Below are 12894 nucleotides of genomic sequence, written 5' to 3'. Positions count from 1 at the left end.
CATTATTCATTATCATCCAGGCAGACAGCAAGCTAGAAAAAAACAACGCTAATTTTTAGCCATATTGCCTATTAAAAAAATGTAAAATGTCTCCTAAAAGGGCAGGTGCATTAATTAAGGCTGCCTCAGGATAAATGAAAATTACTAGGAGTGCTCTGCTTTCCTGAATGAGTTTTACATAGATTATTTATAATTGAATGAAACCAATTACAGCATTTGTAACGGAAACTATACATACGTTAAACATTTCCATTTTTGCAGAAGCTGAACTGCATGCACAGGAAAATATATTTATTTTGTTACAAAGGGAAAAAAAAAGTCTTATTTTTTCTGAAAAAGTAAGTTTTATACAAGTAAAACTATATACTAAAGTACATAAATCCTGGGTACAAAACCGAGCAAGAGCAGCCCAAAAGGGTACAAGTGTAATTGAGAATCAAGGCCCGGATTCCAGGAAGCCATCTCACAGACGGAAATCCTGAAGCTGTAGATTCAACTCCTTTCCATTTCTTTAGAGAAGGAAACACAGCTTAATTAGGTTCAATTTTCTAAGTAATGGTTAGCCTCTGCAACTAATCAGGAAAGTTCTAAATCAATATCAGACTAAAGAGTTGGACTTGATGATCCTTAAGGGTCCCTTCCAACTCAGTATATTCTATGATTCTATGATTCTAAATGCTTGTTCAAATAACGGAACATGCTCCGTCTTCAAAACATAATCCTACCTGCAGAAATCTGACATCTGAAAAAGTTACGGACTGAGGATAACAAACTGGCATGTAGTTTTCATTTTCAAACAGAAAACGTCCTTTGCTATCCTCCAGAGATGTTTGAGGATGTTTGTCTCAAACAACACCCAACTTTTTCTTTTTTTTTCTTTTTTTTTTTTTGTGCACAGATTTCAGTACTGGGAGAAAACAAAGAACCTTGGGGGAAAAAAAAAAAACAGTTTCAAAGACAACAGCTCCTTCTGAATTCATTCTTAATGGAAGAAAAAATGTTTAAAGTTAGTGCAAGGGAAGTGAGATAGACCCAGGTAAAGTGATTTGAATAGCAATTATCTTTAATGGTCAAAGATCCCTCAGAGGTAATTCTGCTTCAAAATCAGCTAGAAGCAATGCCCTCATTAACTTCATCTGTAATTATCTGATATTCACCTGGATTACGCATTCTACTCCATCAGCAAAATAAATACGACTATATTAAGAGGCTTATAAATGCAGTGCAGAATTACATTTTAGTATTTTGTAGCATAGGCTGCCTAAGTTGCATACACTGCAGGAAATACCTGTCAGATCATTTTGGCTGTCAGTAGCCAGGAAGCTTCAGTTTATTCCTAATTATTTCTGTGTAATCGATAATGAAATAGTGTGACAATTTAAAGAGGCACCTACCTACAGTCAGATAAAACTAATAGGTAATAATTAAGAATACATTTTCATTTCCTTTCTAGACACACATATAAATAACCTGATAGTGAATATTAGAGCAGATGTGAGAGTACTGTTCATTACACATCCTACGCCTAGCACTGCTTTATAGTATATTTTATGATGCTACCAACTACACATTAGCACAAGCAAGATCTGTCCTACAATGCACATAGGCTCCAATGCCAATTGTGCAGTAGCCAAGAAATTGAACAATTTTTTTTCTTAATATTTCATGTTTATCTTCAGATACCAATCTAGCAGATACAGGGGTCATGGATGAAAAGGAAAAGGAGAACATCAGGCAACATGGGCTAAGGTAACTCCAAATACACAGTGATAATCAATCCTATCAAATAACTAAAAGTGTGTGTGTGGGGGGGGGGATTATTTGTTTAGATAAACCATGATTTTTTTATATTCTGTCAGTATCTGCCTCTGTCAGCTCTCCTAAATTGAAGAGAGATGTGACATTAGGTTACGTGGAAGCTTACAAACATGCAGGCATTTTCTCCTGGTAAACTATGTTCTTAGTTTAAAAGCACCCTCTGTTGTATCTTTTATATATATTTTTTTCCCCTCTTACATGATATGATGGCCAGAGTTCAGCATAGGAATCAACTTTATAGATCTCTGCATTCCCTTCTCATTTATTCTCTGCAAGAATTCCTTCCCTGAGAAAGGTGAATCTATCTGCATCTCTTTTTTCAGATTAGTTTTTCTCCTGCTGAAGGCCACGCTATTTTTTGCACTAACAGTCCTGTGGAACTTCATAGAGATTATGCCAGCAGCACCATTACTCATTTCAGTAGTTTCTGGTCTAATCTTCAACACCTTGAGAAAACACCTGTCAGTCACACGCTACTGTTATTTATGAGACCAACCACGTACAAAAGATAGAACCATTTAAATGTATTTTGTTCCTCTGCTTGTGTAAATGCTGTCAAAGAATTAATTTTTTCAGTGCTCTTTTTTCAACGTTCTTTGGAGGAGTGTACTCACTATAGAACTCTACTACCTTCCTGATGTCTCGATGGTCAGCACAAAAACGAAGCAACTGTAAAATTATGGAAATATTAATTTCTTTGCATTTAATTAGAAACACACACTTCTAAGCCCTTACACTGTTCCTTATGGAAAGCCCCCACACATTACAAATATTCACACGCCAGGTGAACACTGCTCCTGGAGTTCCAGGATCAGATGCTTTAGAGCATGAAAATATCTGCTTTACCGAGCTGCTTCTCAAGGAACAAACATTTTCCCCTCTTTCATTTCAGTGCAGACTCTGTTGAACCCCGTCATAATTATCAGCAATATTTTCACTAACTATTAAAAAAGATCTGGATGAAAAAATAAAATTTGATCCAAAGACAACACCAAGTTGTTCAAATATTTATTCATCCAATAATGAAACTTATAGATAGGAGTAGGGAATAATTAGAGAGCACTTACCGTAGCAGAGAGCTGTGGTCCATTCAGCTGTGCGTGCAGGATGGCTTCATTGATGGAGTTCCGGATTCCTGTCAGTGCGATTTCCAGGTCATGCGAGGCAGCCATCTCGTTTGTCAGATACTCCAGCGTGGAGATATACTCCCTCCATTGGGCATCCAGTTCTGACACACTGGCCAAGCAGCCCCTCATTACGTTGAGGCAATATCCGACGCACGGTCTGATTAGTGTCAGGCCCTGGCAATGAGGGCAGTACTGCATCTTCACCAGAGCTCTGCTGCATTCCTTGCTGAGAACTGCATGTTCAGTAGTATTTATTACTTCGATGCCCAGGCTGAGGGCCTGGCTGAGCATCCTGCTTGCCCAAAGAGATTTTGACAGCTCTGTAACCATGTTTTTAGAATAGCGTCCAAAAGGATTTATGTCTTGCCTCGTAAGTCTTAGACACTCTGTATAGTCCTCTGATAAATCTGTAATTCCTGGGTTTATTAGCCGACTATACACAAGAGGAAAGAGACTGTCAAAGAACCGTAATACAGCACCTTCCACTGTAGTCTCTGCGCCCAGGATGTAGAGAGAGATGTCTCTAAAAAGCTTTTTAACAGGCTCCGCTGCTTCTTTCACCATAGGTCTGTAAGCTGTCTCGAACAGGGAACTTGTGCGGTTTTCAGCTAAGCGAAGCAAGGACTCAAAGGCCTCTAAAAAAGGGCAGGGGAGAGAGAAAGAAAGATGTCTGATGTTAATAGCCAGCAGCTACATCTCAGGCACATAACTTTACTGTCCTGAATAGGGACACCAAGAGTTATATGTAATCTGCAATACGAATACATTAATAGTTAATACTGCTTTCATCGGTAATATGATTAAAAAGACTGGTAAATATTACATGTGCATAATAAAGACAACTCATAATACACAAGCAATTTCTTAAAATTCTTACTGTATTCTGGCTGGCTAGACCCTGACCCAAACTCTAGCGGCCAGTGCTGGGCTTCCCCGGACAGATCTGTCTAGATGGCTTTTGTAACTGCCTCTGCATTTGGACAGCCCAACCAGACACGTTACCAAAACGTCCCTACATCAACAACAGATGTTGCTGATCTAGCACACAGGGAGGGGTACAACATTTTTCATGCCTTGTATATGTTGCTATAAAACTGCAAAATACTCAAATAGGCAGAAGTTCCAGGCAGTCTGGAACTGTTAGACAGGACTAACTGGTAACAGGAGGGGGTCTGTGATACACCCATCACAGCACTACTGCTGCACTGGACTGCATGAATAGTGGTAGAATATCCACATTTAATAAAACACAGAGTGAAAATTCAAACTTCTTGTAAAGCTGTAATAAAGATGCAGTGAGTCTGAAGAAGTCAAAGAATAACACGTACATCTCATCAGTGCACAGAAATGATGATCCTCACTCATTAGTTGTACTTCTCAACTACAACTGTTTGAAATGATTTAATAACTTTTTAATAGTTTAATGAAAGCAACATCTTGATAACACTCGCAGATTAAGTATTATTAGCTTTTCATCCCAGATGATCTACTGCTACAAAATACTACGTCAACAATGGGAAAAAGAGTGAAGGCCCTACAATCTTGTCGAGGCTTGTATAATACATACTTGTACACATTTGGACAGCTGACGTGCAGAGTCAATGTGGGCCAGAATGGAAGGCTAGACAAAGCTGACATACAAAAAGCAACTTTCAGATAAAGCTGCTGGGCAGCAGCTCAATGAAAACTTAAGATAAGTGAATGCAAACAGAAGCTGAAGTCTTTGTTTCACAGAGCTGCGAGTGGATGGCTGAGACGCACTTCCCACAAAGAACAACTCAGGGATGAAGGAAAGATGCCATGGGAAGAAATTCTCTGTTAACATTGGCTAGGTCTGGGCTCCAGCCAGTGGTCGGGCAGGACTCAACATCAAGTCCTCTATGAACTAAGAATGAAATGAAATTGTAAGTGAAATACTGTTTTCCTGAGCTTGACTACACCACTTTCAAGTGACAAAAAAATAAAATTTAAAAAGCGCAATTGTTAATGCATTTCGAATTGTGAAAGGTAAATGTTATCTGCCCAAAACACTGCGGGAGGTGCTAGAACTGCTAGACAGAGGCAAGGAAGGAATCAATTCCCAAGATTATTTTAAGGACACACAAGGCAGTAATCTGAACCATTCCGACTGCTTTCTTTGGAAGCTGTACAACAAAAAGCCTCTGACATAAATCATTTTTGCACTTCTCTGGATGGCGAGTAGTTCCAGTCGGGGCTGGAAGCCTATCACTTTATACCTCCCGAGGACTGGCCAGATAATGAGTTTTCAGTCTAATCCTACTCTGCATTCATCCGAACATCACCACGTGATTCAGCGCCACGTAATGCTAACTGATTTCACCCAAAGATCAGCTTGGCAAAGGAGCAGGCACAATCCTGTAAATCAAGATCAGCATGCACTGGCAAAGTTTAGTAGAAAAGCCTGCTCAGTGCCTTCCTCTATTACATCTCGCTGGGCAACTAACTAGCTTGTTATCAGGAGCATTACAATCCCTTCACCACAATGGGTGATTTAACCAGACAGATAATACACGATACTTCATCATACATTAAATCCTCAGTGTTTTACACACACATGCACACACCCCTCCCACGAGCTGCTTCCTTCTGCCTGAGAACCACTTCAGCGTTCTCACTGGTACTACAACTAATGCTCTGGAAGAGCATATAAAATCCTAGAATTTAAAAAAAATCAGATACCTTTCCATTTAAAAACAAGAAAGTTCATTCTCAGGCAGAGAAACACCTTGCCAAGTTTCAGAATGAAACAGATTTTTACAGCTACGTTAAAAATTCCAATTGGATTCGTGATGGAAACACCGACACAACCTGAACCACAGCACAGTCAGCTGTGTGCTGCTGCACTCTCAGCATTTTTTTGTTTGCCAAATCACTTGGTTATTTTTATTTATGGGGGAAATCTAACTACTATTTTTAATCACACTGAAAAGGCAATGGGGATATTAAAAACATGAAAACTGTGCCCTAGGGGTTTCCTCCTTTGCTTGTACCTTTTCTCTTACAGATGTGCAGTTTACATTACATAATGGAAGCAGGGACTCTCTTCAACAATGCCAGTACGTTCTGACACTCTTGCCCCTTCCCGTCCACTTCTGTCAGGTCTGAATTGCAACCATCCATCTCCTTATCTGAACAAGACTAAGAGAAATGCATTTACGAATTTGCAAGGATCCTCAACTTCCTGAGAATTAACAGCCCCCAGTGAAAGATGAGAGCAAAACAGTCAGCGATGATGTACATCCCAAGGAAACAGATTTCAGGAGCCTCCTGGGATACTAAGTTGTAGACACTTATGAAACCACATAGCTTTATCTCCAAATCTCTCTTGACTGTCAAAATTGTGTGTTCAATTAAACAGAACAGCGTTATTCTGACACAAGTATGAAATTAAAATATTTCAGAGTGTCATTTATTTTTCATTGCATAACAGAACTGTGATTGTAGATAACTTAATTCCTCCTGCAAACAGAGCCAAAACATCAGACATATGGTACAAAAATCATCTCTGCTGATTGTAGATGTGGTGTAAACATCTGTACTGTGTCACTTACTTCCTTATCACCATTGGTCAGACACAAAAATAGACTTGTGCTTGCAGGCACTCTAACAACAATCTTTGAGAAGGAAATCTATAGGTCTTTTTTTCTTGTTGTAAGGCATTAAGAGATGTTTGAGAATCAAATTACTGGATCAGCTGCATGTTCTTAGATTGAAATAACATGGCTTCGTGCACTTGAAGTTGGTTTACATTCTGATCGTGCAGAGAAAGCAACCTTAGCATCTTGTTTTAAAGGTGATTAATTATGTACTTTTAATGCACTTCTATCGTCCTTTGTACAGTTTCTAGATCCCAAAAGTTACCACTGTCTCCGAAACAGGACGTTCACCTATGCTGTCAAACACAGCAAGCCTCGAACTCACAAAAAGCTGAATCTTAAGCCTAAGAACACTCCTTGGAGAGAAATATTTGATCGTCTTTCACAGCCTTTCATCTCAACCCTCCACCAAGAGCAAGGGACCATAATGTGCAAATACATCGACTATGAGCAGGAATAAGTTGCAAGCAAAATTCTCCAGAATTTGAGGAAGACATGATATATAGTTTGCCATCATTTAGTATTAAAATAAGTAAGAAGAGAATCACATTTGTTCTCATGTTCTTCAAGAGCAGCTTTTTGATTTCAGGCTACAGGGAGACAAACAGTCAGCTTTGGATTTGGAACTAACACACCAGTAGCTCATTAATGAAATCAGGCAACATCAGCTTCCAGGCGGAGAACTTTGTTCAGATTGTTTATCGTGCACCCACAAAATAGCTGACACAACCACTGAAGAGTCTGTGACAGTCCAACACAACGGACCAAATAGAGCTCACCTCTGGAAACTTCACATCTGAACAGCTGGTGTTTGAAAATCAGCTTCTGGAGACAAGCCCAGTTATGACAAGATGCCACGGTGGCGTTGCTGCACAGAGGCTGCCAGGCCAAGCAGCTAAACAGTTTGCATTCTGGGCTTCCAGTCTGGTTCCTACTATTCACATACACCAAAAAATTTATTATGCTCAGTGTAACACACAAACATTGCTTCGCACGTATGGTATCCATGCTTACTCACCACAAGCACGGCATAGTTTGGTTGAGTGACAGCTCCCTGCCAACCCATACACATTCTACGATTCTGACAGGAATGCATCCACCCTGATGCAGAGGATGCTTTACTTCTCTTAAACCAGCCACCAGCTACATTTCATGTACCTAATGAAAAAAAAAAATCACAATTGAGGCCTGACTTATCTCGTACTAGCTTCCTGCATCGGTGTTACACCACTGACTTCAATAGGATTTAATCCCAGTTCAGCCCATTGTAATGTCAGAAGAAGCTGCATAATTCAAGTGCTTTTGCTAAAGAAACCTGCAAACAGGGTGAAGAGGGAAAAACAGATTCAGGAGGCTTGTATCAGTCTGTCTGAAACTGCTGTGCCAGCATTTCCCAAAGATTTCCTCTAGTCTTCCACCACCTGAAGTTTTGTTTGTGGAAAAAAACAGACTTTAAATGATAGTATATACTAAAGAAACTCCTCTGACAAGAGTTTTCCAAGAAAATCTGGATTCAAGTACGACAGCCATGCACAGAGTTTCCTTCTCTCTGTTCTTCCAGACTTTCACAAAATACTGAAATCCTTGTTCTGTAAGCAACAACTGGGTTGAGATGGCAGCATCAGGAGCAGGCTAAGCACCTTACAGCTCAAAGGATTATGAATCAACGATTATGAATCAACCCAAATGCAATGTTTCTTTCTTTCCACCTGTCCAACACTGCAATGGCAGTGTGGGAACCATTTTCCCCAAACAAAGTCAATCTGAGCACCAGACACTTCTGTGCAGCAGAGGCTCAGATATATTGGGCCTACTCTGGCTGAGCCCCCTTGTCTTCAAAGACCAACGTCATAGAAGTGAGTGCAATGACACGCAGATGTAGAAGGAAAGTCACTGTTATTGCCATTGTGCTTCTGTGTGCAACACAGAGCTGGCACCTAGCCCACAGCACTGACAAGGTAAGACCACCCTGCTAATGCAACGGCTCTTCACTGCTTCACTAATTCCTTACATTCTGCAATAATTGAAAGCATGCTAACTTAAAAAACAACTACAAAAAAAACAACCAACACCACACTACTAAAAGGGAAAATATTGTCTTATAAACATTACTGAAACTATTCAGTAATATTGAATAAGCCAAAAGTAGCAATGAACACTGAATCTATCTATACAGGAATAGCATCTGCATACATTTTAGATTTGAGTGCGATCATGAAAGAAGAATGTCAAATTTACGTAGCTCCATTATTTCTTTGGTCTCTTAGGACCACACTAATATTTGGCTCCTTTCCCTTCAACATCTTGCACTTATTACAAAGTTACAGAATGAATGAAAGCTACAGTTTGTTGAACAATAGCTTCCTTTTAATGTTTTCAAGTCCTTTAAATCTTCTGCATCTTTATGGTTTGCCAAAATACAGGACAACATATTAATGTTTTGCAGCAGTAGGAATGAAGTACAAATTATTTGCAATTTGATATACAGAGTAGTAAGTACACAGCAAAAAGTCACACATGTATATACCTACATGACACACATGATAAAATTCAGAGTTGTATGATTTCAGATACGCAATGACCTCCAAACATATTTGCAAGTATAAAAACAACAGACTGCTCAAACAGCGTCATTAAAAAACATGAGCAGGGTTTTGTTTCTTTAAGTTCTTACAGTTACTTTGAAAAAGAACTTAAGTGCAAACCAAATTGTGTCATGTTTGCAGAGACAGAACCTGAAATCCAGTTATTCATTAAGTTTTCATTTTCATTTTGAAAACTTATAACTTGAAGCTTCATTTCTTTGCTACTGCCAAAATGTCACAATAAAGAATGTCAAGGACTGGATGTTTCTTCTGATTTACCCTGAATTATTATGCTAAATAAAGTTCCACAACTTTTTACAAATACTCTATTTTTTCATATGTTGTTACTTTTAGAATGACAGGCTTCCTCTCTCTCTCTCTCTATATATATATATAAATGCAGTTGCTTTTCACAGAGTTGATGAGAAATAACATTGTCAGTCCATTTGCATAGTACTTCTATCTGCAGCATTTAGAGTGCAATTGCTCCTTTTCAAACTGAGCAGTTTCAAGTAAAACCAGATCAGTTGACCAGCAGAAAGCTGGAGACCAGATGTGGCATTAACCTTTTATGACACCTCTGGGTGTGCACGGACAGATAAATAAAGCAAATAGTTCCTCTGGAATATTTGTGCAGTACAAGTCTGACAGCATCGCAGTGCTAAGATGATCTAGAAGAGGAAAAGCCCTGAGGACAGCGGCCATCGGTACTACTCTCCTTCCATCGGGACGGAATTCCAGCAGAGCATGCGTATAATTCACACCTCTCAAATTCGAGTCTGCCAGCTATTACTTAGTAACACGAATTCACAGCTTTAACAGGAGTTGGGCCAAAGTAACTGAACTGAGAACTACAGCTGTGCTTCAGTAGTATCAGCTATGCTTTTCGTTTGTTTTCCAAGAACAACTACTTTATAAAATATTTCTCACAATATACAAGGGAAAAAATCACCAGTAGCTATGCATCTACGCTGCAAAAAGGTAGTTGGATTCTTCAGATAATCATCTTGAAAGATCTTAGGGGGTTTAACAACCACTTGAGAATGGGTGCAGAAAATGTTAGACGATTAACCTGATCAGTCCTTGAAACACTACCTGGAAGCCGCAGCTCCAGCACACAGCGTATCGTTCCCATGCTGCCTTACAGCACTAACCACTTGCAAAAGAGCCCTGGATGACAATTCTATAATAATCAACATTTCAACATAAATCCACAGAAGCAGTCTATAAATTGCTCAAATTAAGTCCGACTGAAATATTCTATTGAAAAAAAAAGTTTTTAGCACAAAAAAAAAGTTGCTTTTATTTTTCAGGTTAAAACCCTGTGCACAGTTGCAAAGATGTATAGTGAACTGAAAAGTCATCGTTTCTCCTTAGAAAATAAAAAAGCTTTCCTGTAAACATAAACAACAGCTTGGACAATATTTTCTTTAAAATCAACCCTAGATCATTACTTTTCTGGATAAGGAAAACTCCCAGTATCTTTTCAAATAAGGGTCTTGCTGTGCTTACTTCGGACATATGGGAGTATTACTGCAAAAGTGTAGCCAGCCCCAAAAGGTAAGCACGTTGGCTGAGAAATCCCAACTTGTACAGCGTTAGACAGGATTTACACTGGGCCCTAGAAAAGCTGCTCACAATTTGGTTTCTTCAGCACGTATGGCTACAACCCCTTTGAATGAGCAGAACCTCCAATGTCACTGTCTTCTACAGGTTTTGTGCCATTTTCAATACACATTAATTGTTACATTGCAACTGCAGGTTTCTCAGAACTCACCAGGTTGTCACTGAAATACACAGCAAATGACAGAACTCGAGCTATCGGACTAGGAAAGAAAGCCAGGGCATGCCTGGCATGGGGACAATGGCACACGCAAAGCACTGACACAGAACTGCTACTGCCACCGGGAGTGGTGCAGAACAATCACCTCCTTCTTCCTGGGGCCTGTAACAATTCCTTCTGCATGGGTGAGCAATTTTTCAATGCTGGGAATCACCACACTACGTATGTTTGCATGCAAGTAGTCTTACTGCAGTCTCTAGGATTCAAGCGTTTCACATAATTTCCTCCCACTTTCTGTCCAGACTGCTGGACAGAATAAAAGGCTATCACTTCTATTTGGATTTCCCAAGAGCTCTGCTTTTATTAGAAGTACGTTTGGAGTGAGATACTTAGCACATACAGCATAGCTTACAGACCTAAAGCAGACATGGGGAAGAATCTCAGTGCACCTCACCACTGCAGGACAGGCTGGCTCGGCACACATTTATCACAGTGCTCCAAATGTGCTGGGTCTGCATAAGATACTAAAAAATTCTGAACTGGAAACTATGCTTGGGTGAGAGCAAGGACACCACGTAAATGACACCACATGTAGGACACATAAAAGTGTGTTCTGGAGCGAATCATAGCTAACTGTGGGCTACTGTCACATGAACACCAGAAGCTCCAAAATGCAGTTAGGTGAGGAGACATCTAATGCACAAGTCAAATGTGGATATGCAGAGATACCGCCATAAACTACTTGAGGAGACTATTCCAAACACACAATGCCAGAACCTGCTTGTGCAGCCTTCCTGCAAATGAAAACCCCAGAGAAGGTGAAAGCTGTGCCAACGACACGCAGCACCAGGCACTAGTACCAGAGGGGAACGGATGCCACCACAGGAGAGAGGGAGGGCTTTTATCTTAGTGGTCCTACTGGGGCTCAAACGCATTGCAGATTTGACATGATCAGGCTCAGAGAGCAAGCAAGTAGGGCTTGCAAAAAACACTGCAGAGTTCTCTGCCACCTGATTTATATCGGGGCACCGATGACCCTTGAGACATTGACCACTGGGTATGTTACCCACTGAGTAAGTGTAAAATGTAACACATATCCCTAGAAAACAGATGCAATCTACACTTCCATCAGAGTACTGAGTGCTCTCTAAAACCTGCCTCTGATGAACTGCTGCACTGCATGTTCATGTTTCCTGGCAGAGAAGCCACACAAGAACACAGATGAAATTGAGGTATTATACTTGTATACCTCTGGTGTATTAAATGCTATGGAGAAAGGAAAGGATACAGGTTTTTTTTGTGGTTTTTTTTTTTTTTTTTTAAGATTTGTGAATTTTTTTTCAACATTTAAGAAGAAAGAACCAAAACTCTCAGGTCCATCAAGACAAAGCAGGAATACAGTCTACTCAGATGTAAGAGTTTTTTCATTCTTCTGGGTATATTTTCATTAGCAGAAGAACAAGCAGACAGGAGTCTCCAGGGAGAATTTTCTCGACCCTCTGATTATGGAGTTCAACTGGCAGTAGGAAAACTAATACGTTTGTTTCAGAAGGTCATGAACCATTTCATGATTTCCAGCTGAATTAGTTAGGTGGTCTATTATGACTCATTTCTAAAAATCTAGGAGAAAAATAGCCACAAGAGATAGGGTTAGCTTAACAAAACAGATTTGTTTCCCCTCTTCAAGCCTATGTGCTAATGTAGAAATGTAAAATAAAATTCTGAGTTCCATTTGAGGGCTAATGTCACAAATAAGACTTAAAAAAAAAACGTGGTTTTTTTTTTTTAGAATCTATAGTAAATCTGCATTTATCAACAACTTTAAAATGAAGAAAACAATTTTTATGTAGGGAACAGCAATAATGTGGCCCCGTGTGTTCAGCAGCAAAGACCGCCTAACCCAGCAGTGCCAGCTGGCTCAAGAACTGCGCTCCAGGATCACGCTTCCAGCCCTCAGCTGCAAG

The 12894-nt window shown here is 39.8% G+C and overlaps 1 protein-coding gene across 5 annotated transcripts in view; it reads right to left on the bottom strand.

The window, feature by feature from the left end:
* The window catches only part of LOC137861127 (glypican-5-like), a 418126-nt gene that overhangs the window by 280062 nt on the left and 125170 nt on the right, over positions 1–12894 (bottom strand). For all 5 annotated transcript variants that reach the window (XM_068692225.1, XM_068692226.1, XM_068692224.1 and 2 more), the window contains one exon: positions 2886–3580. In XM_068692225.1, coding sequence (XP_068548326.1) covers positions 2886–3580 — 695 coding nt within the window. The remainder of the gene's footprint in view (positions 1–2885; positions 3581–12894) is intronic.

The sequence above is a fragment of the Anas acuta genome, chromosome 9 (genome assembly GCF_963932015.1).
Source record: "Anas acuta chromosome 9, bAnaAcu1.1, whole genome shotgun sequence".
Lineage (NCBI taxonomy): Eukaryota > Metazoa > Chordata > Aves > Anseriformes > Anatidae > Anas > Anas acuta.
This window is presented reverse-complemented; position numbering and strand designations above follow the sequence as displayed.